This window comes from Engystomops pustulosus, chromosome 1, assembly GCF_040894005.1.
Source record: "Engystomops pustulosus chromosome 1, aEngPut4.maternal, whole genome shotgun sequence".
Lineage (NCBI taxonomy): Eukaryota > Metazoa > Chordata > Amphibia > Anura > Leptodactylidae > Engystomops > Engystomops pustulosus.
Genome location: NC_092411.1, coordinates 115,106,257 through 115,131,786, shown reverse-complemented (window position 1 = coordinate 115,131,786; position 25,530 = coordinate 115,106,257). Strand labels below are relative to the sequence as shown.

General features: G+C 41.6%; 1 protein-coding gene across 1 annotated transcript; it reads left to right on the top strand.

Annotated features, from left to right (window-relative positions):
• The first annotated feature begins 378 nt into the window (after window positions 1-378).
• Window positions 379-22,891, top strand: OSTF1 (osteoclast stimulating factor 1). Its single transcript, XM_072150931.1, has 10 exons — window positions 379-575; window positions 7,884-7,930; window positions 10,345-10,395; window positions 12,046-12,109; window positions 13,903-13,956; window positions 15,931-16,038; window positions 16,262-16,311; window positions 18,156-18,234; window positions 21,969-22,067; window positions 22,280-22,891. The coding sequence occupies exons 1-10, from the start codon at window positions 398-400 to the stop codon at window positions 22,336-22,338; spliced, it is 789 nt and encodes a 262-aa protein (XP_072007032.1). The 5' UTR covers window positions 379-397; the 3' UTR covers window positions 22,339-22,891.
• Window positions 22,892-25,530: the final 2,639 nt, after the last annotated feature.

Genomic DNA, 25,530 nt, shown 5'->3' with positions numbered 1-25,530 from the left:
ATGGGTGTGCTATATACATGTTTGTATATATGAGTAGTGTATGGGTGTGTTATGTACATGTTTGTATATGTGAGCAGTGTATGGGTGTGCTATATACATGTTTGTATATATGAGTAGTGTATGGGTGTGTTATGTACGTTTGTATATGTGAGCAGTGTATGGGTGTGTTATGTACATGTTTGTATATGTGAGCAGTGTATGGGTGTGTTATGTACAGGCTTGTATATATGAGTAGTGTATGGGTGTGCTATGTACATGTTTGTATATGTGAGCAGTGTATAGGTCTATTATGCACATGTTTGTATATATGAGTAGTGTACTGTTGGGTAAGTACATGTGTACAGCAGGTAGGTGTGCACAGTGTGCGTGTGTTTTCTATGTGTGACTGCTTGCGTGGATGTGGGCGGGGCAGCAGGGTGGCTCCTCCCCCAGCACTGGAGCGCTCACTTCCTCATTCTCGGCAGTGACGGGTGACACTGTGCTGCGGGCTCCATTTGAAGACTGCGGTCCCGGGACATCAGCTGTGCCATCTTCTCTCACCATGTCCAAGCCGCCGCCTAAACCAGTGAAGCCAGGTGAGCCCGCGCCTTCCACCCGGGAGCCGTGCGCTGCAGGCTGGGGCTGGGTCATAGTAATGTACATGCAGCTGTGTGATGAATGGGAGGTTACAGCTGCCCTGCACTTCCTGCTTCCAGCAGCCGCTCCTCCACTACTGATATACACGGACAACTTGCTACCTGCAGCATGCCCCGGGCTAATCTCCTGAGGAGTACCTGAGTGTAGCACTAATCAATTTAATCCAAGGGCTGTGCCCAAATAATACTGCTACAAAGTGCCCAAAGAAGTCACACAGGACACAATTCCAATACATGTACACATTGACATATGTGATGGAAAATCTGCTGCAAAAAATGTTTGTTCCCTAATAATACCACCATATTGTTCCCCCAAAATGTATCTGTGTACTGTCAAACAAAACCTGCAGTATCCAGTCCTGGGATCAAGTACCATACAGCGCCCATATAGTTAAGTGGATGTGGGTATCCTGTGGGCTGTGCAGCTCACCCTCCAGTAGACACAATTTTATTATTATTTATTATTATTGGAGGACGTGGATAACTATTTACTTGAAGGTACATATATATAAACCTCCAATACATTATGTGCTATAAGTACCATGGACATGCATGGCCAAACCCAAACTGATACTACATGACATGACACGTGGGTGGGAGCCCCAGCAACTAGTGACTTGTAATAGAACCATGTGATGGGTTAACTTCCAAAGACCTCTAGAAGACACTATGGCCCCAACGAAAGGAGAATTTATGTCTGGTTATGCCCAGAGCAATTCCCAGTGTTGCCATGGCAAACTTTTTCATAGATGTTATAAATTTTAGACATTAAAATGACATTCCGAGTCATTTTGTCACTTGCTGCTTCCCCGTCACACAGATCCCATATTAGGTCCACAATATGAGGGGATATCAGTTTAAAGGACATCTATCACCAGCTCAAGGATTGTAAACCAGACATACTGGTGTGTGCCCACTCTGCCAGGATCTGCTCTTCTTTTGGCTTTTCAAGCCCTGGTTTTTAAGAAAAAAAGAGCTTTAAAGTATGCAAATGAGCCTGAGGGGCTCCAGGCTCTATTAACTCCTATGGGGACTGGTGCCCCTCAGGCTCATTTGCATCATTTTAAACCTTTTTTTTCTTAAAAATCAGGCCATAAGAAGCCAACAGAAGAGCAGATCCTGGCAGTTGGGACACACACCCATATGTCCCAATTGGGGGGATTTATCATAGGTCTAGAATAGTTTAGCCTCAGAAACTTGATGACAAATCTCCCCCATTGTGTCTGTAAAATGGATGGCACATACGTAGGTTGATTTTCAGCACCAAAAAGAATGTCACATGCATTTTACCTTATGCCAATCTATGTTATTCCTTACTCTGTGGGAAGGAATTTTTTGAGTATTTTTGAGTATTCTGCATGGATTTTCCTGATTTATTTTCTCTGAGTGGAAAAGGAGGGATTCTCTGTGAAATCTGTGGCAAAGGCTAGTGTACATTTGTATAGCCACTCTCCATAGACTGAGTGGATATTTATACAGATCGGGTATAGAGAGTCATGCACCCCCAGATTGATTTTCTTTCCATAAAGCATTACTAAAATGAAATGAAGATTTTAAAGGGAACCTACCACCGCGGATCTACATATAAAGGTAGACCAGGTGGTAGGTGCATCTGTAGGACGTGAGGATAGCCCTTTTAAAGGCTAATCCTCACGTCTCCGTAATCTTTTGATAACTTGTATTTCGCCAATATGCAGATTTTCTAAAGAGGCTATTGGGGTGTGGAGTAACACGGCGCAGCTACTCTACACCACTGTAGCCTCTTTGATTCTCCTACCAGATACCTTCGGCGCGCAACTCTTCACAGCATGCGCAGACGGCAGGCTTCGCGGACGAGGAGCTGCGCGCCAAAGATTTCTGGTAGGAGGATGAAAGGGGCTACTGGGTCGTAGAGTAGCCGTCCTGTGTAGCCTCAGCTCCAGCTACTCCACGCCCCTGTAGGCTCTTAAGAAAATGAGCATATTAGCGAAATAAAAGTTATCAAAAGATTGCGGGGATGTGAGGATTAGCCCTTAAAAGGTCTATCCTCACGTCCAATAGATGCACCTACCACCTGATGTACCTTTATAGGTAGATCTGTGGTGGTAGGTTCCCTTTGAAAGGTCATTACTGTAACACAGATAATGGTAATCTATAGGAATGATAAAACGCCATGACTGGCCCCCACGCCCTCCTGCAGTCGCACTTCCGGTTTTACATGCTTGCCCATGGGTCACCTCATCCTTCAGGATGGAAGCTGCTAGCTGCTGGAATATTGGGATTGGTCACTTTATATGAACATTTCCTAAAATGACATAAATACAGAGAGTTCCAATAATTTTCACTCATTGAACATTTGTAAATGTCATGGCGGCAAACTTGTATGCATTTTATTGATTTGTGAAGTGTAAGGAAACTGAAAACTATGGCCTGCACATTCAGCCTCCTGAGTGTTTGCCTTATGGGCCCCCCTTTAGCTGCAACGATTGCTGCAGGTCTGTTGGGGGACGTCTCTATCAGCTTTGCACATCTAGAGGTTGGGTGTTCTTAAGTAGGGGGCCGCGTGTAGGTTTTGTACTTAAGTTGAATTTGTTCGTAAGTCGTAACTGATATGTTTTATAATTGTAGCTCAAGATGAGCATTTTTTTTTTTTTGTCCCTGTGATAATCGGATTTTCAGAATTTTGTGCTGCCATGGAAACAAGGATTATCAATAAAACATCATTACAGACCCCTTACAGCTGATCATTGCAGTCTGGGCCTAAAGCAACATCCAGAGAGCTTCACCAGAGGTCACAGTGGGAAGAGGGGTCTGTCTATAACTAGCGCTCGTCTGTAAGTCCGGGACTGCCTGTATACAATTATCATATATGTGTATACACACATATTAAATATCTAGGGGACGATTTACTAACATATCTTTGACAGGTTTTGGTGTACATTTTGTTAGAAGTCACATCTGCGCTAAACAGTGTGACTTTTTGTTGTGTGAGGTGGGAATTGGGTAGGGTTTTGAGGGTTGAAGCTTATTGTAGGTGTAGGTTTGCTTTTCTGGTGTAACAACGTCTAAAGGATGTGCAAAATAAGAATTGTGTAGCTCTTCATATTTGCCATGTATCACAGTGGTGCTGTTCTAGAGGTCCCTATATTTATAATGTACAAGCAGCACTTTATGTATTGATGTATAGGTAGACCAGGATGTGATGTATGTGTGAGCTCTGCTGCATCCTTTACCAGTCATAAAAAACTATATTGATGTGTCTTCCGCTGTGTTCCCTGTGCACTGTATAATATAGAGAAGGCACGGGATGACATTATCATAGACGCCTCTCCATGGTCCACAGAGGGCAGATGGGGAGATGATACAGGATTTCTGGATAATTCATATAGGGATTAGGAATGAAAGCGCATGAAGCTCGGATAAAGGCGAGATCCATGGACTTTGTGAAGCTTTCATTGCTTTGTGTGTATTGCACAGGGTGGAACTAGCCTGAGGTGCAGGAAAGATGTCTCAACTCGTTTCCTTTACTTCCTGTCATGATGTTACAGAATAAGTTGGGCATAAGTGATTCACCAGCTCAGCAGGATTGCCTCTTTCTACATTTCCATACACGATTCGCATAATTGATAACTTTCTATGAGGAAAGCGGAATGCTGTGCTATATCTTTTTCTTGTTTTGCTTATTCCAATTGTCATTTTATTTATTTTAGATTAGAGTAGATTTAATTCTATTTTCAGAAGGTGATTATGGGACATGCCAATTTGCCTGAGGTTCTATTAACAGCATTTAGACATGTGCATCCACATGGACTAGAGACAGATATTGGAGGAAGTTATCACTATTTTTGGCTTGTTGGGTGCTTATTTTGCACTTTGCTGGTGTCCTTTTTCGCATCCAATTGACTATATAACTGGCTATATGGTGAAATTTGAGACCTTTTGCGCCTGAGTAGTCCCATATCCTGAGTGAAAATTGTGATGTTTTCCACAAATGTTCCAGAAAAAAACTGCAGAATCTGCACCATATCAGGCAATAAACAACCCATCAATGAGCAATTGCAGTTTTTACTGCAACATTCGAAGTACAATACCCAGTGATTTCATTGACAAGTTAGTCCCAGCAAGTTTGAGGGTACTTCACTAAAATATTACATAAAAACCCACAAACAAATGTGCCAAACGATAGCAAAAAAAAAAAAATCTGAAAACCAGTTGAACACACTGATGAATCATCTTCCTCCCCATTAATATATGTATTTATTGACATTTATGCATGGCTATTTGGGATATGATCTGTTTGTTGTCCAGGGAAGGGAGAAGATAAGCCGGTGTGAACCCATCATTGTAGAACCAGTAGGTAGAAATTATACTGGTTCTAACTGGTTATATGATACCAAGGTGAGGCATCTTCATGAGTTTACAGCAAAGCACAGCGGAAAAAAAAAAAATCTAAACGTCAGAAAGAATGGTAAACTTCAGGGATTATTATTATTTTCAAAGCACCATTATATGACATCTACCACCAGCATCAAGGATTGTAATCCAAGAACACTGACATATTTGTGTGTGCCCCCTCTGGCAGGATCTGCTCTTCTCTTAGCTTCTTTCAAAATTATGCAAATGAGCCAGAGGGGCTTCGGGTTCCATAGGTGTTAACAGAGCCTGGAGCCCCTTCGGGCTCATTTGCATAATGTTTAAAGCCTTTTTTCTTAAAAACAAGAGCAGAACCTGCCAGAGTGGGGACACACCAGTATGTCAGTGTGCTTGGTTTACAATCCTTCCTGGTGGTAGATGTCCTTTAATTCCATGGATATTTAATACTCCCCAAAAATGCACTCTAACCTTGTCCGTTTATGGCAGTTAATCTGTCAGGTCTGCTCCAGGGCACTGCCATCTTAAAATGCTAGTCACGCATGCCCCCTCCCCCAGTGACGATCTGCTCGATGATAGCTGTCACTATGATCTCTATATTAACCCCTTATAAACGTGTGACGTAATAGTACATCACACGTCGGCTGGTGCTGTATGGAGAGGACCCTCTCATCATACAAGGTGGGTGTTGCATATTGCAAAGCTGCCGGCTGCTGTAAAAAGGCGGTGGCACATTGTAATACATGTAAAATCCCCATATACTGCCATACTGTATTGTCAGTAGGGTCAATCAGACAACCTAGGGTTAAAGTACCATAGGGGGTCAGAAATTTAGTAAAAATAATAAAAATAAAAAAAACTTCAAATCACCCCCTTATTCAAAATTTCAAAATAAACTGTAAAAATCATAAACATATTGGGTATTGCCACATCCCAAAATGTCCATTCTGTCAGAATATAATAATGGTTATTCCCGGCGGCAAACCCCATAATGGAAAATAGGGTAAAATTAAATTTTTAAAATGTATTAAAACCTTTATAAATTTGATAACCATGTGATCATACCGACCACAAGAAAATGGCGCTAATGCATTTTTTTCCCACCAATTTCACTTCATTTGGAATTTTTTTACCGATTCCCAGTACACGGCATGGAATATTAAATAACTGCAGAGTGCAATTTGCAATGCAGTAAACAAGCCCTCGCACAGATCTTTACTTGGAAAAATAAAAAAAAAAAGTTACAGATTTCTAAAACCGACTGTAGTAATGAAGCAATATAACTACAATATACTGCAATACAGTTGTGCGGCTCTATATTGTATATATCTGTCAAACAAGCACAGATAGACTCATTCATCTCATCCCACAAGTTTGTAAGGGGCACTCAGTACTCCTTAACAGAGAATCTAAGGAGTCAAGGTATCAGCTGGGTTGGGTAAATGTATTTGGTCAATCCCAAGTTGCCATGTTTTACACCATTACGTGATTCCACTTACATGCCCTACTTTCATAATACAATGTCATATACTTGTTAAATTTTATCCAAAAGTCAAATATCCCTAACTTTTTAGTAGTGTAAGTCTAATACACAAAAGAAGCTAGGACTGTGAAACAGGTGTGTGGTGCAGTTATGGGGAAGGAGTCCATATCTCTCACTCAGTACCCGTAAAACCTTTTCACCGCTGAAAGTTAGGGCAGCTACCCACAAATGTATTCTGCCTGTGGAAATGGACCCGTGTTTTGGACCTATCCCATAGACAGAACACATTGCTATAAGAGTTGCTATAGTTCGGCCAGAAGACTGGAACCCCCTTCATCATGTTTCTGTTTGATGATGGGACTCCTGTTCTATGCAATGTTTATTCTGTGAGTTCTGACCGGCACCTGGACCCATATCCTCAGGCTGAACATGTTTGTGTGCAGGGGGCCTTAGGATGATCACGACAAATGTCACCAATTGACTTATTGGTGACATTTAGCAGTGGGGCAATTAACAATGTCTTTCTTTGTGACCTACTCACACTTTTAACCCTGACCATGTCCTGCCCCTTTTGCCTATGGTATTGTCTCCACCTGCAGAGGCAAGAACAGTATTGAATTTACACTGCTTGTCTTCACCCACCACATCTGAGACAGTTGAGAAACTGAGATTGAGCCTGCAGAGGCATGAACTGCTGAATAAAGTCGAATATAAGTCAAATAATGCCCATAAATAGGATTACTCCTCATCTACATACTTGTGATAGACAAAAGGCTGAGGGTTTTCACCTGAAAAAGTTATTTCCTATCCACGGGGGAGTCCTGACACACCATTCATTGTCTATGGGGAGAAATCGGGTGGATTATCGTCCTGCTGCTCCACCACTCCACCACCAGGATCCCCATTCTGCTTATCACTGGGGGTCCCTTTTCTCATGATTGTGGGGGTCCCAGCAATCGGAAGCACACCATTCATCTTATTCTATATCCTGTAGATATGGGATAACTTATAAACTTCTGATTATATTGGCTTTCCTTGCTTTGTTTTCATGCTGCAGTCTTTTCATGGTTTCACTTTTTTTTAAGCCCAAAGTGTTACAAATCTGCATGTAATTACATGATTTTTGTGAGATCAAGGTAAAATGTGTAGTTTTGCCCCAATGTTGGCGTGAAATAAGTAATTTTTTGTTTATTAGAAAACACAGGCATTATGTGTGGTTTTTTTTTACATTTTTAATTTGTTTGCATAAACAAAAACACTTGTGCATTTGGGTGATTTTACACGCATTTCTGAAATGCTGACTTCTCTGAGCGAAGGCACTGTTCTACATCTCTTCATACTGAATGAATAAAACAAATAATTGAAAATTATTTCTGCTGTAGAGTAAATGAATAATGTTTTTTCCTCTCCTGCAGGTCAAGTGAAGGTTTTCCGGGCACTGTACACATTTGAACCTAGAACGGTATTTCTTTATTTACTTTATTTTTTTATTATTTTCTCTCTAGTTATGACTTGATTAGTAGTATAATCACTGCAGAATAGTTTAAAGGGGTTTTCCCATGATTGACATTTATTTTCCATGCATAAGATGGGGAATGTACACTCACCGGCTACTTTATTAGGTACACCACGCTAGTAACGGGTTGGACCCCCTTTTGCCTTCAGAACTGCCTCAATTCTTCGTGGCATAGATTCAACAAGGTGCTGGAATAATTCCTCAGAGATTTTGGTCCATATTGACATGATGGCATCACACAGTTGCCGCAGATTTGTCGGCTGCACATCCATGATGCGAATCTCCCGTTCCACCACATCCCAAAGCTGCTCTATTGGATTGAGATCTGGTGACTGTGGAGGCCATTTGAGTACAGTGAACTTATTGTCATGTTCAAGAAACCAGTCTGAGATGATTCCAGCTTTATGACATGGCGCATTATCCTGCTGAAAGTAGCCATCATATGTTGGGTACATTGTGGTCATAAAGGGATGGACATGGTCAGCAACAATACTCAGGTAGGCTGTGGCGTTGCAACGATGCTCAATTGGTACCAAGGGGCCCAAAGAGTGCCAAGAAAATATTCCCCACACCATGACACCACCACTACCAGCCTGAACCGTTGATACAAGGCAGGATGGATCCATGCTTTCATGTCAAAATTCTGCCAAATTCATGCCAAATTCTGACCCTACCATCCGAATGTCGCAGCAGAAATCGAGACTCATCAGACCAGGCAACGTTTTTCCAATCTTCTACTGTCCAATTTCGATGAGCTTGTGCAAATTGTAGCTTCAGTTTCCTGTTCTTAGCTGAAAGGAGTGGCACCCAGTGTGGTCTTCTGCTGCTGTAGCCCATCTGCCTCAAAGTTCAACGTACTGTGCTTTCAGAGAGGCTCTTCTGCCTACCTTGGTTGTAACGGGTGGCGATTTGAGTCACTGTTGCCTTTCTATCAGCTCGAACCCATTCTCCTCTGACCTTTGGCATCAACAAGGCATTTCTGCCCATAGAACTGCCACTCACTGGATGTTTTTTCTTTTTCGGACCATTCTCTGTAAATCCTAGAGATGTTTGTGCGTGAAAATCCCAGTAGATCAGCAGTTTCTGAAATACTCAGACCAGCCCTTCTGGCACCAACAACCATGCCACGTTCAAAGGCACTCAAATCACCTTTCTTCCCCACACTGATGCTTGGTTTGAACTGCAGGAGATTGTCTTGACCATGTCTACATGCTTAAATGCACTGAGTTGCCGCCATGTGATTGGCTGATTAGAAATTAAGTGTTAACGAGCAGTTGGACAGGTGTACCTAATAAAGTGGCCGGTGAGTGTATATCTGAGAATAATCTATGGAGCGTAGGAAAAGAACTTTAAGAGGACCTGTCAACACTAAAAACTAAAGTAAGCAGCTCCTAGTGCTACAGCATATGCCGCAGTGTTACACTACTCGTGTTAACAGAAACCTCCGATAACGCTAACAAACACTGCAGTGCTGTACAATTGAAAACGCTGGACCAAACTTTAAGCGGTCGGGTGTATTCATGAGGGGGCGTGATTAGGGGTGGTGACTGCCATGTGAAGCTCGGCCTATGGAGTAGGAGGGCGGTCCGGGGGAAAGGCAGGGCCTCCGACCTCCTCCCTCATGAATACACCTGACTGCTTACAGAGTGGTCCGGCGTTTTCAATTGCACAGCGCTGAAGTATTTGTTAGGTTAGCAGTGTAACAATGCGGCATATGCTGTAGCACTAGGAGCTGCTTACTTTAGTAAGCGGCTCCCAGTACAGTTTTTAGAGGTGACAGGTCCTCTTTAATTGAATTTTTTTTTTTTTTGGCTCGCAGGACTGGAGATGAGGGTTTGTTGGTAGAGACAGAGGGGCATATTAATAAGGGCTTGTACGCCTGAAATAGGAGCACAATTGTGCCTATTTCCTCCCTTATGCCAGCTCTATGCCAAGTAGTCATGAACGGGAAGGAGGCGCAATTCTACAACAGGCCGGACCTGGCATCAAGCTGCCCAGCCCAGCAGATTTGTCAGGATGCATGGACCTCTAGAAAAATCCTGTGGATGCTGAGGAGTAACATGCATCGGTGTATAATAAATGTGTGTTGAGGAGTCTAAGTAGTCGGCTTCTCAACCAATTAAGTGATGAAACATTTTACCCCCATATAGTAGAAAAGACTCGTAACACTTCACTTGTGTGAAATGAGGCGCATGTCAGCAGAACAGCTTGTGGCTTCCTCAGTCACAAACCACCATGTCTAGTTTAACTTGTAACTACATAATTCTTCACATATATTACTAGCGTGCTGCTTTGATGTTTAGTTTCCAGTCACTTATATATTTGAGGGCACTTATTTATTTACTATGCTTTATTTTCAGCCTGATGAACTGTACTTCGATGAAGGGGATATTCTCTATATTTCCGATATGGTAAGTTTATCTGGCATTAGAATAACAGACAGGTTTATTTTCTTCCTCATTTACTGAGTTGTCACTAATAACAGAATTGCAAAATGCATATGTGCAATGCACAGGGAATAATGATAAAAGAAGCATATGACTGAGTCAACTTCATTAAACATCAATCTCTTCCTGCAAACTGCAAGTCCGAATCATCAGACAGACGACCATTTAACTGAGCAGTGAGTCCTAATGGTTACCATTAACAGATTTTTATTTCTTCCATAATGCATTGGTACATGTTGAAGACCAGTGAATTATTGAAGCAATCATAAGATGGCAGTGTACAACCCCTTCTCCCAGAAGTTTTGGAAAATAAATAACGAACATCTTCATAACAAAAAAAAAGTATATATATTTTTAATAGTTTAAAATGCATCTACTCAAGGACACCCAAGTTACAGACGACCCCTAGTTAAAGACAGACTTCTTTGCTCACTGTGACCTTTGGTGAAGCTCTCTGAATAGTTTTCTAAAGTCCCAGGCTGCAATGATCAGCTGTAAAGTGTCTGTAATGAAGTTTTATTGATAATTCTTGGTCCCATTACAGCAAAATATTTTAAATCTCCAATTGTCACTGAGACAAAAAAATTTTTTTGTCTGGAGCTACAATTTTAAAATATACAGTTTCAACTTGCATTCAATTTCAACTTAAGAATAAACCTATGGAATCTATCTTGCTCGTAACCCGGGGACTGCCTGTACAGGTATCAGCCAAACCATAACAACTCTTATTTAAAAAAATGTTTACACTTCTCTTAAATTAATAAAAGATCATCAAAAACTTCAGTGTATCAAATTGTACAAATAAAAACTTTAATAAGGGTAGATAAATGATGGCCCTTGAATGTATAGACACAATACCAATAAAGTGTTATTTACACCCTGCAACGAAGGGCACTACATATATTACAAGTTATTTTTAAATGTATTATACCCCATATTATGAGGCCATTTAAAATACCAATGGGTCCTACGATAAGCATCTGCTTTTATATCAACGTTAAAGGGGTATTCCAGGTATACAAATTACTTTATATATGGCTAGAGGGGCTTTAAAATGAATAATGAGCATATACTCTACCTCTCCACACTTGTGTTCACTGGTCTCTGGGTAAAGAGGCTGCAGGATGGCATCTCTGGCGAGAGGCGAGTATAAGCTCTTTATTACTTTTAAAACCCTCTCCAAGCCATATATATAATAAATGTTTATTCCTAGACAACCCCTTTAACAAAATGGTTTTTGGGTTTTGGACTTAGGATGGTGATGATACTTGTTGGGGCCAATGGACTGAACTCTGTTTAGGAAGCCAGATGTGATTCGTGAAATGTGATTACAGCATCAGTATAAATCTATGCACCTATGTAGCCTAGATGTTTTTTGCACATGCTGTTTTGCAGAGTAATTTTCGTCCTTCATTCTCTAGGTGAGATAGTAGGGCTAGTGCATAGCAGTACAATAAACATACGAAATAATACATTTTTATTATTTTGGGAATAAACTCTTTGATTTGTGTCGTTTGTTAGCTAGAGACTATTCCAGTCTTCTATAAATACTTTCTTAATCTGCATTTCTATGAAAGCATATAAATGTATTAGTAAAAATGTATCTTTTTCCAGAGTGATACAAATTGGTGGAAGGGCACCTGTAAAGGAAAAACTGGGCTTATACCAAGTAACTATGGTAAGACATTTTCCATGTTTCCACCTCTCACTTCTGTTTTATAAAGTGCCTGTGGTTAGTCTGTTGAGCTAGATATTTGAGGTTTCCTACTTGGTCCTCTCATTTTATCTTTCTTGTTTATTTGAAACTTTCACCTCCTCAATTCCCCTAATTCAGACTCCAGCTCCACCAGAATGGCAACTGACTCCAATTCCACAGTTCTTTTTTCCCGTTGTCGCTTCAGTACTTGTATGATAAGTGCATGCAGTCATTCCCAGTGCCTTTTTCCGCTGATATGTATTGGAGGAGCTTCACTACTGAGCATGTGCATTCGGTCTGCCATGCCTTGAGTTCCGCACCCTGCTGTCAGAGCCTAATGAGTGCTTCCATGACTGATGCAAGTGTTCATTGGTGCAGGATGCCTGGTGGAGGTAAGTGCAGCTAAGAGATCCTCAACACTGCTGGGTCCTCTCCTGCTACTCCACTCTGTGTCCTGACTTCTGATACTGCTTACATACACTGGTGTCAGGAGACAGAGCAGGGTGGCTCCAGGAGCAGGAGAGGACTGAGGGTTCCTGGGTTCTCTACCTTTCTTGGCATAGTTCTGTTTTGGGTCCACATGCTGGTGCATACCACCAGTATGGGACACAGAGCAGAGCAACACATGGAGGAGAGATGAAGCTGCAGTTTGGTACTAGGATCAGAAGAGGAGTCGGGAAAGGAGAGAATTTATTTATATTTGGGGTCTTCAGTATTAATAGTTTTATGCTCTCTGGGTCTCTAGTATTATTAGCCTGCTGTGGGGTCTACAGTATTATTGTCTCCAGCATTAGTTGTTTTATACTCTGGGGCTCTCCAGTATTGTTTGTCTGCTCTGTTGCTTTCCAGTATTGTTTGTCTACTTTGTGGGTCTCTCCATTATTATTGTTTACTGCTCTGGGGTCTCTGTTATTGCCTGCTTTGAATGCCGTATTTGTGGTATTTATAATCACTGCAGTGGCATTTTGTTCAGTACTGTGGTTGTTAGTGCATCTAGGGTGCTGGTTACTGATCCGTCCTTTAAAGTTGAACAGTATCACAATAAAGGCTGTTCATTAGATCAGGAATAGAACAGGCATTTAAAGGAAATTACATCATTTTTATAATTTATTGTATATTTGTGTTATCTGAGTTGGTCCATTTTATCGCGACTCTGACTTGTCCAAATGGTCACCAACTGTTTTCAGCCATATTTCTAATTAATTTCATAAATTGAAGGACAGAGTAACCGCATTTAGTGTGAAGCCTCGTGTGTTATATTAAAGAGGAAGTCTTCTTTGCTAAAATGTAGAACGTGGCAGAATATAATGTATTCCTTCTCACAGTAACAGAATGTCAGGTGTAGTCAAGCCCTGTTCTTAGCGGTAGTTCTTCTTTTTGGAAGCTATTGTAGTAAATGTACCCAGCTATAGAAACTGTTCCAGTACATTACTTGATAAAACTAGCATTCATACTGACAAGTCAGCTAAATATAGAAATCATTGCTCAGAGTCTATGTAATATCATTAACAGAAATGAATTTTTCCAGTTAGGATTTTAGGTTAGATAATATATGTTCGGAGCAGCAGAAGTGACAGAAACTACCATATATACTCGAGTATAAGCCTAGTTTTTCAGCACAAAAAAATGTGCTGAAAACTCAAACTCGGCTTATACTCGAGTAAAAGAAATATAGTTTTTACCAGGTTTTTGTGGTGAAATTAGGGGCCTCGGCTTATACTTGGGTCGGCTTATACTCGAGTATATACGGTAATTGCTAAACATTTTCTTTACAGTTGCTGAACAAGCAGAATCCATTGATAATCCCCTGCATGAGGCAGCTAAAAGAGGTAAGTGTAGTACATCATTGCTATGGTTTCTCTTTCACTCATTTCCAAGTAAAAACACTTTCTAAAAAAAAAACTACAGAAAGTTATTATTATTCTTGGCAATGCTTCTTGTGTATTATCTGTAGTGCTGGTGTTCACTGCTCAACTCTGATCTAAATCAGTTTCATACTGGATATTTAGCTTTAGCTAAATGTTCCCAATTGCATCAGGGATAGATTTTAGAAATTAAAACTAATGGGAAGACTTTCTTACCCTGTAATTTTTGATGGTGTAAACTCTGCCATGTAAAAATTAGCTGAATTTGGCGTCACAGTGACACTATCTGTATGATACTTTTAGCAGATCTCCTTTGGACCCCTTTCATGCAACATTCTAGCATCTAAACTTTGCCCCCTTTTTCAGTGAAGCCACGCTCCCACTCATCAGATAACAAAAGTTTAGATTGTTTAAATATCTGTTGAATGGGATAGTTTGCTTGATGCTACAGGTAAAAAAAAATGTCTGCTTCTCAAGGGGTTAATAAAGTCTATTCAACATGCTTGATATTATGCCTTACAAGTTTGACAGATTTTTAGCACAATAAACCAGAATTTGACTTGATAATAAATATACATTAAAGTATATTTCAAATGCACATTGGAGGAGGACTGTTGTCTCTGTGGCTACGACATTGATGGCAAACTTTTTAGAGGCAGAGCGCCCAAACTGCAACCAAAATTGACTTTTTTACTGTGAAGTTCCAACGTGGCAGTGACTTATTGCTACCTGTTCTTCGACATCTTTCAATTGTAATAGCCGCCTGAGGCCACCAATACAGTTGAAAGAAGGAGGGCAAATTCAGATTATCATTGCAGCTTCTCTCTGAGATCTCTCTGTACAGAAAGAATGGTGGGTCCAAAATGAAAACCTCCAAAGATAATGCAGTTCTTTCAACATCTTCTCACTTTTCAAGCAGTTCCAAACAGTCCATGAAGTGTTGCTGTAAAATCACGCTGAGAGCAGCATCCAAGTTGCCTGGGACTGCAGAAAGATTTGTTGGATTTGGTCCTGTTTGGTGAACTCTGTCCTGGGGCAATGGTCTGAGTGCCCACAGAAAGGGCTCCGAGTGCCACCTCTGGCACCCATGCCATAGGTTCGCCACCACTGGGCTACGAGCACCCTAGATAAGCAGTCGACGAATGAATTCCGCTCTGTTCACATTTCTAATCAGTCTTTCACTCACTAAACTCTTTCATCTATAGTCTATTCTAAAAGGGGTTTTCTCATGAAACAAGTTGGACCCTATCCACTGGATAGGGCCTAACTTGCTGATCTATGGGGGTCTTGGTGATGAGACCCCCCCCAGATCACAAGAACGGGGGTCTGATGGGGTCCAGCTGGGGTACATTGGACCCCATCAGACCCCCGTTCTTCTCCTCCGCCCGCAACGAGGGTCCAACTGGGGTACATCGGACCTCTCGTTGTAGTGATTTGTGGGAGTCTCCTCACTGAGACCCCCACCGATAAGCAAATTAGGCCTTCTCCTATGGTTAGGGACTAACTTGTTTTGTGGGAAAAGCCCTTTAATGTACCATCCAGGTTTGTACTTTAGTCCAAACACTTCACGGATGTCTCCAGTCTGTACCAGTCACTGCAGGAATTGCCCATCCCCTTTCAAATACAATTTGATCACTCATCCACAAAAGTTTGTACTGTTCTATCTTATTTTATTTGTATATGTCCCCCACGATTTGTTATGGGCTACAGAAAATGATGGCATTATATAAATAAAGATTATTATTTTTATTATTACCAAATTTTCTGTTTTCCTGTTCAGTTAGAGCAAAACAAATTACAAAAATGGAGTGCTGAATATATTATAATATGGATACAAGAGGCACATGATGGATTGACCCCTTTGACTATGGTCTGTTTGGTGTCACTGTAGTGTCCATCATTTTGATGGGATGAATAACTTCTTATAAAACCTTGCAGGTAACCTTAGTTGGTTAAGAGAGTGTTTAGAAAACCGAGTTGGAGTCAATGGATTGGATAAAGCTGGAAGCACTGCTTTATATTGGGCATGTCATGGAGGACATCGAGGTAATTTCTACTCATTGCTTTTGTACATCATGTAGCACTATAGTACCGTCCTGAAAATGTCTTGTGGGGTTTACAGTTATACAATTTTATTTTTGAGCTAAAAGTTTTCAAATAGAAAGTTAAACTCTGGAAAGGTCTTTGCTCTTAAAATAGCAAAATACATTTAAATTGCATTCTATGTATATGATTATTTGTAATTTGGTTATTATTTCCAATTTTCTAGATGTTGTGGAAGTCTTGTTAACGCAGCCAAACATTGAGCTTAACCAACAGGTATGTGATTTTTCCTTGTAATAGAGTAGCGTAATGTATATAAATTATACATGAAGAGACCTGTGACTGTAGTTACTAATATAGACTTGAGAGTAAATCTGAGTCTTCTATGATCACAGTATTCTCTATAGCTACTCCCCTACGTATTGCACTATGAATTTATTAGTTCTCATGAATGTCTCAGTTTCTCAGCTTTAGGGAATTTTGCATACTGAACCAGCTTCTCAAAATGTACAATTGCAAAAAAAATAAAAAATCTCTGCACTCTTTAAAGGGGTTGTCCAAGAGATAAAAGAAAACAGCGATGGGATGGGGTGCTTAAGAAAATCCCTGTGTGGATCGGTCTCTCTGTGCCGTGCCCCTGTTGTATCAAGTGCTGGGATATGGTGATGGGCGGTTGCCCGGTCAGCCCGGTCAGCCACAACCTGTCTGAGCGCAGCTTCCGAGCCCTTGTAAACAAACAGGGGCATCCCACGGAGAGACCGTGGCACTTTACACCCTGACCATGTAGGTAAGTACATGTTTATTTTTTTTTTAAGCAGACCCTCAGGCCACATTGCTGGGTTTTTTTTTATATCTCTTATAGGAGCACGAACAGTAAAAAACTGAGTAAAATTGTAAAGTAAGGGGTGAAAAAGAATAACTTTGTGTAAACATCACTAAGGGGTTATAATTTGAGAAGTTTCTCCCATGGTCAAACTCCTTTAAGGAAAGTTTTTCATAAAAAATAAGGCAAATAGTTTATATACACAATTTACTACAGCTTATAAATGATGCAGATGGGTAAGTTGATTTATATGTTGAATTGGTTACACTATTTACACAGGGGCCCTCACAATTTGTAATAATACTGGCAAGTGGCCCCTGAGATTAATATTGGAGGGGATTCATGGTGTCACAGCTCCTATCTAATTATATATATAGTTTTATTATTGTTTAATGAGTTGAAATAGTTGAATGGTATGAAAAGGGTTAATGTAGATTTGTGACTTCTGTAAATTTGCCTGCCCTTTTTATGTGGTAAACTTTCCCACAATTTTATGAGGCCTTGTTCTGACTGGCCTAAGGCCAAATTAGCTGTTATTGGATAACAGCTGGATCAATGACAGATGTGTAGCTCGGTAAAATATTATCAACTTACGTTTATAAGGGGCTGTCAGCAGGGTCCAGGTGCCAGTTTGAAGAATCAGAAGATCTCAGTGCCTCGCCCAGCCCTCCCTTGTAATAGTCAGCAATTAGTGGGGGGATATTTCTTGCTAATTAGTGGGGGATATTTCTCCCAGCTCATGCCTGGGAGGAGAAGTTTTAGATATTATTTTAATGTTTATGTTTTTAAATTTTCTGTATTTATTATTAATAAAGTTATTAATTATTAAAGGGGTTTTCCCACAAAGGCAAGTTGGGCCCTATCCATGGGATAGGGCCTAACTTGCTGACCAGTGGGCGTCTCAGTGCTTAGACCCCTACAGATCGCGTAAACGAGGGGTCCGACCGACCCCTCGCTGCCCCTCAGACTAATGGCGCAGATGGCCGCACATGACAGTTCTGCTCCATTAATTTCTGTGGAGCTGACTGAGATCGCTGAGCGCCGCCCTCAGTGATCTCCGTAGAGAGAGCTCCATAGTATTAATAGCTCTATAGAGATTAATGGAGCAGAACGGTAAACAATAAATAGCGTCCATTTTTATCCAGTTACATTGGTTGTCTTGTGTATTTATTTCTTTAGAGTATAACTTTTCACTAATCCATATGGGGCTTGTGACACCATGATGAGGGTTGTATTAAGAAATTCTTTGAGGTAGAAAATATGACAAACTGTTTACACTTGATGATTTTCCCCTCAGAACAAGCTTGGTGACACTGCTCTGCATGCTGCTGCATGGAAAGGATATGCCGACATTGTAGAACTGTTGCTCTCAAAAGGTGGGCTTAAAATTTATTTATTTATTTATTTTTTACCAAATCAATAGGTTTATTACTGTTGCACCTACTGCTGGTTGTGCCCTGTGTCCTTTTTTTCAACACAATGTGTTGATTGACACTCGTCTTTGCTACACACATTCACATGAACGCACTCGGCTCTGCTACACAGATTCACATGCAGGGATCTATATATAATCTACTTTATATTTATGCATCAATAAATCTATTGTTTTTCATATGTATCTTCTATTATCAATCTAACTATCATCTGTCTATCTCCTATAAAATTCTCCTGCAGATTGTCTGTCTGTAAATTACTACGCAGTTTGCTGACCCACTTGTAGTTTTGCCCAGGGACTAAAACCGACCTTGTTCACATGAACTCACTCTGCTCTGCTACACGCATTCAGAGGAACTCACTCTGCTCTGCTACATGCATTCACAGGAACTCACTCTGCTCTGCTACATGCATTCACAGGAACTCACTCTGCTCTGCTACATGCATTCACAGGAACACACTCTGCTCTGCTACATGCATTCACAGGAACACACTCTGCTCTGCTACATGCATTCACAGGAACACACTCTGCTCTGCTACATGCATTCACAGGAACACACTCTGCTCTGCTACATGCATTCACAGGAACACGCTCTGCTCTGCTACATGCATTCACAGGAACACGCTCTGCTCTGCTACATGCATTCACAGGAACACGCTCTGCTCTGCTACATGCATTCACAGGAACACGCTCTGCTCTGCTACATGCATTCACAGGAACACGCTCTGCTCTGCTACATGCATTCACAGGTACACGCTCTGCTCTGCTACATGCATTCACAGGTACACGCTCTGCTCTGCTACATGCTTTCACAGGAACACGCTCTGCTCTGCTACATGCTTTCACAGGAACACGCTCTGCTCTGCTACATGCTTTCACAGGAACACGCTCTGCTCTGCTACATGCTTTCACAGGAACACGCTCTGCTCTGCTACATGCTTTCACAGGAACACGCTCTGCTCTGCTACATGCTTTCACAGGAACACGCTCTGCTCTGCTACATGCTTTCACAGGAACACGCTCTGCTCTGCTACATGCTTTCACAGGAACACGCTCTGCTCTGCTACATGCTTTCACAGGAACACGCTCTGCTCTGCTACATGCTTTCACAGGAACACGCTCTGCTCTGCTACATGCTTTCACAGGAACACGCTCTGCTCTGCTACATGCTTTCACAGGAACACGCTCTGCTCTGCTACATGCTTTCACAGGAACACGCTCTGCTCTGCTACATGCTTTCACAGGAACACGCTCTGCTCTGCTACATGCTTTCACAGGAACACGCTCTGCTCTGCTACATGCTTTCACAGGAACACGCTCTGCTCTGCTACATGCTTTCACAGGTACACGCTCTGCTCTGCTACATGCATTCACAGGTACACGCTCTGCTCTGCTACATGCTTTCACAGGAACACGCTCTGCTCTGCTACATGCTTTCACAGGAACACGCTCTGCTCTGCTACATGCTTTCACAGGAACACGCTCTGCTCTGCTACATGCTTTCACAGGAACACGCTCTGCTCTGCTACATGCTTTCACAGGAACACGCTCTGCTCTGCTACATGCTTTCACAGGAACACGCTCTGCTCTGCTACATGCTTTCACAGGAACACGCTCTGCTCTGCTACATGCTTTCACAGGAACACGCTCTGCTCTGCTACATGCTTTCACAGGAACACGCTCTGCTCTGCTACATGCTTTCACAGGAACACGCTCTGCTCTGCTACATGCTTTCACAGGAACACGCTCTGCTCTGCTACATGCTTTCACAGGAACACGCTCTGCTCTGCTACATGCTTTCACAGGAACACGCTCTGCTCTGCTACATGCTTTCACAGGAACACGCTCTGCTCTGCTACATGCTTTCACAGGAACACGCTCTGCTCTGCTACATGCTTTCACAGGAACACGCTCTGCTCTGCTACATGCTTTCACAGGAACACGCTCTGCTCTGCTACATGCTTTCACAGGAACACGCTCTGCTCTGCTACATGCTTTCACAGGAACACGCTCTGCTCTGCTACATGCTTTCACAGGAACACGCTCTGCTCTGCTACATGCTTTCACAGGAACACGCTCTGCTCTGCTACATGCTTTCACAGGAACACGCTCTGCTCTGCTACATGCTTTCACAGGAACACGCTCTGCTCTGCTACATGCTTTCACAGGAACACGCTCTGCTCTGCTACATGCTTTCACAGGAACACGCTCTGCTCTGCTACATGCTTTCACAGGAACACGCTCTGCTCTGCTACATGCTTTCACAGGAACACGCTCTGCTCTGCTACATGCTTTCACAGGAACACGCTCTGCTCTGCTACATGCTTTCACAGGAACACGCTCTGCTCTGCTACATGCTTTCACAGGAACACGCTCTGCTCTGCTACATGCTTTCACAGGAACACGCTCTGCTCTGCTACATGCTTTCACAGGAACACGCTCTGCTCTGCTACATGCTTTCACAGGAACACGCTCTGCTCTGCTACATGCTTTCACAGGAACACGCTCTGCTCTGCTACATGCTTTCACAGGAACACGCTCTGCTCTGCTACATGCTTTCACAGGAACACGCTCTGCTCTGCTACATGCTTTCACAGGAACACGCTCTGCTCTGCTACATGCTTTCACAGGAACACGCTCTGCTCTGCTACATGCTTTCACAGGAACACGCTCTGCTCTGCTACATGCTTTCACAGGAACACGCTCTGCTCTGCTACATGCTTTCACAGGAACACGCTCTGCTCTGCTACATGCTTTCACAGGAACACGCTCTGCTCTGCTACATGCTTTCACAGGAACACGCTCTGCTCTGCTACATGCTTTCACAGGAACACGCTCTGCTCTGCTACATGCTTTCACAGGAACACGCTCTGCTCTGCTACATGCTTTCACAGGAACACGCTCTGCTCTGCTACATGCTTTCACAGGAACACGCTCTGCTCTGCTACATGCTTTCACAGGAACACGCTCTGCTCTGCTACATGCTTTCACAGGAACACGCTCTGCTCTGCTACATGCTTTCACAGGAACACGCTCTGCTCTGCTACATGCTTTCACAGGAACACGCTCTGCCCTGCTACATGCTTTCACAGGAACACGCTCTGCCCTGCTACATGCTTTCACAGGAACACGCTCTGCCCTGCTACATGCTTTCACAGGAACACGCTCTGCCCTGCTACATGCTTTCACAGGAACACGCTCTGCTCTGCTACATGCTTTCACAGGAACACACTCTGCAACTTGTTCTCTGGCCCCAGCCCCTGGCTCCATCCTGACATATAATTCGCAGCAATTAAATGGTTACAGGACTTTTGCATCCTTCTGACATCATTCCAGGTCCTGAAGGTAATAACCATGTTGTGACACCCGGGGGAGGGAGAGAGCGGTGTGGAGGATCTGCTCTCTGAGGTCGAGTAAAATCAAAAATATCTAGACAAATTCTGTTCTGTTTCCTAGATTTTGTCTTTTACAAAATGTACTTACTTTTTTTTTTTAAGGTATATTTTATAAAATGTCGAAATTTCCAGTTTATATCTAAATATTTTTTCAATTCATTCAAAAGAAAAAGTCTCCACATGGGCAGAAGAAGTAGAATAGTTGGCATATTTGTGTATAGACAAAAACCTATCCCCTAAGAGTCTTTTTTTTTTTTTTTTCTGTTTTTCCTTTTTATAGGAGCAAGAACAGATTTACGGAATAATGAGAAAAAGTTGGCTTTGGACATGGCTACAAATGCACAGAGTGCCTCACTGCTTAAAAAGAAACAGGGACAAGGTACTGTGTTTCATATTCTATTGGATTTTATTATGATTTTCTGTTGGTTGCTACCATTCTCCTTGTCATTAGGATGTGTCCATATACAGAACTGGCACTTATTGGTACTACCTTTTGAGTTTGATGGTAAAGATGCCAGCCACTTACATGGCATCAGCTATAGATTATTTTATGAACCAAACTTCTCAATACGTCTGTCTTTGTTTCTATAGACCTTGTACGGACGTCCAGCAATGCAGAAGAATACCTTGATGACGAAGATTCTGATTAGTTGTCGGTTCGATGGTTTCTCTGCAAACCCGGCATTCCAGTGCAAATCTTCATATGAAGATAACCTAAGCTATGCAAAGAGTCATACGAAGAGAGTTATCAAAAGTATCTAATGGAAAAACCTTTCCTTGCTGCACTTTGATTGGTGGCTAGTGGGAACAAGGCTAGCTCTTCTGTTAGATAGGTTTGATAAATAAAGCCCACTGTTTATGTGACATTATGCAGAATGTCTTGTAATACTGTATCATGGGTAAAGCTTCCCCCATTCCATGTTGTTGGCTGCTTCCATCTGATAGGATGTCATTTGGATTGTCCTATGCCTGCACTTGACTTTTTTTTTTTTTTTTTTTTTTTTACTACTTTTTATTTTTGTTTGTCTGACAACTTTTAACTTTTGATCATCTTCACCAAATAAATATTCATGATCACAATATTTTAAATGACTAAAAGAAAGAAATTTGTTTGACCTTAATCTAATGTTTTTACTTATTTGACAATCCGACCTTGGTTGTATTTAACATTTTTTGCAAATAATAAATGGTCTTTTAAGTCTTTTTATGGACCTCTATTCTTTGTGTACAGTAGCCTTATGACATGTGCGCTCACGTTACAATGGCTGAAATGGCTAGAACTTGGCCCTAAACAATGGCATGTACTGTGCATGAGGTCTTAAAGGAAATCTTCCATTTAAAAAAGTAAAAAACATGTACACATACTCTTAGTGTTGATCCTGGTGGTGTCCTTCTCTAGGCTTGACACACCGGAATCACCTAGAAAAGAAACATATAATTAGAAGCATGGGCACAAGATATCCGGCACTGCGGGCTGCTAATTATGCACACCCTCTCCCATGCTGGGAGGATGGCCGTGACGGAGGTGACGTCATGCATGGGGCGTCATGCTTGGGCACCAGACATCTTGTGTTGCTAATTATACGTTTCTTTTCTACGTGTCAAGCTTGGAGAAGGACAGCGCCAGGATCGACATCAAGAGAAGCATAGGTGAGTGTCTACTTTTTTAAAAATATTACATTTTAAAGAAATATGTGCCGACTTTCCTTATTTCTTTGCTGGTGTATTGACCAACTCACAACAGAAGGAAAGAGCAGGAAAAAAAGATGCAGAGAAGCTGCTTTATTTGCATGAACCATGAAATCAAGCACTTATTCATAGATCCAGACACAGTGACTGTGGTAAACTTATTTTATTATCCATGGCCTCCTTCCTTCTAAAATCAACTTTAAAAATTATTCTAATAAGCTAGAAGGGCTCTTGTGCGTTTTACCAGAGCCCCTTCGTGCTGTTACTTCCCAGGCTGTTACACAGTATTTCCACCTCCAGCTGTGTAGTGAAACTTCCTCTGCTGCCATGAGGTTAGGTTTGGCAGAGACGTGCTTCTGCACAGTGTAACGCCCCCGCAAAGAACCCTTCTGCTTTATTGCTCAGGGCTGGCATGACGGTTAGGCGATCGCCTAGGGGGCCACCCTCCTACCTGAATTTGGGGGTACTGTCCCGGCCCCCAAATATGAAAAGGAATGAATGGTATGTGTGTCTTTTAAAACGCACCGACCGTTGATTACAGGACGCAGCTAGTGTGATGTTACTGCTGCTTGCAACCTTTGCATGAAACAAGTTAGTGCTGGTGACCACAAAATGATGTCGTCAGTGCCGCAAAGAGATCGCAGGCAGCATAATGATAGTGTTGCCTGCGATCTGTGAGAAGCTCAGGGCCACAAGTAGAGGAGGAAGCTGCTGGATCGCTGGGAGGTGAGTACAGTATTAATTTTATTATTTTTATTAATTAACTCTTTTGTGATTGATTGCCTTAATGTCCAGGTCAATTTTTGCATTTCTGTTATGCACTTGTTTAAATGATATCTTTGGAAACGCTTTACATATCCAAAAAGTTTTTTTTATTTTTTTCATGACTTTGACTTGATAGGATGGTTTTTTAAAATTGCTTTTTTTTCCATAAAATTACCCGATAAATGACTACAAATATCAAAAAAAATTTTTTTAATATTTCAGATTAAAGTTTTTTTTGATAAGCAGTAAAACTGAATAAACTTTTTAAAAAAATATTTAATAAAAATGTACAGCATCATTCAATCACCTGTTTCCCAAGTTCAGATACAGATGCAGAGGGTGCATGTAAATCTGCAATTCTGCAAACTGTAAGTTAATTCGTTCCTGCAGCTCCTAATACATTTTTCCTTCAGCTGATCACACATATACAGTCCCCGGGTTACATACAAGATAGGGTCTGTAGGTGTGTTCTTAAGTTGAATTTGTATGTAAGTCGGAACAGAATATTTTATCATTGTGACTCCAGGCAAATTTTTTTGGTCTCTGTGACAATTGGATTTTAAAAATGTTGGGTTGTCATAAGAATCAATATTAACAATAAAGCTTCACTACAGACACATTTGATAACTGTTATAGCTGTTTATTGTAGCCTAGGAGTAAAGTACAAAAAATTACCAATATCCAGAGGTCCGTTTGTAACTAGGGGCAGTATGTAAGTCGGGTGTTCTTAAGTAGGGGACCGCCTGTGAATGTATATATTTATATTATGGCAAGGGGACAAAGATGAGGTCTTTTGTTAACTCCTTTGATTCATTTTAATGTTGTTGGGTGAAAATCCACAATTCCAAATTGGGTCAATTAATTTTAAGCTCACAACCTTTGTCACGGGGTCCCATCTTTTGTGAGTCCTGTCTAATCAAACCAAAAATAAAGGAAAATAAAAACAAAACTAATCTAGGAGTCCACAGCCTTAAAGAAAATCTAATCAAAAATAAAAAACACCTACACATACTCGCCTACACCCCACTTTATCCTGATCCTTGCGCTTGTCTTCGCTAATCTTGACACACTGGGATCACCTGACAAAGAGCCGCATGCAACAATTATGTCACGCGAGAGGTGTGAATTCATGCCTCCTACGTGATAGATGCCTCTCTCCCTCTCTCTGCAGCCTCTGAGAATATGGAATAAGACCATGAAAATACAGGACTGGAGAAATGACACATTCGTGTGAAATGAGCCCAAGGGTGATGCCACACATGACGTTTTGAACCCGTTTTTGGTCCTTCTTTACGCAGTCCGTTAAAAAACGCATTAACATAATTGCTAAAACCTGCCAAAAATGGATGCGTTTTTAAAAAACGGATATGTTCTTTAACGGACTGTTT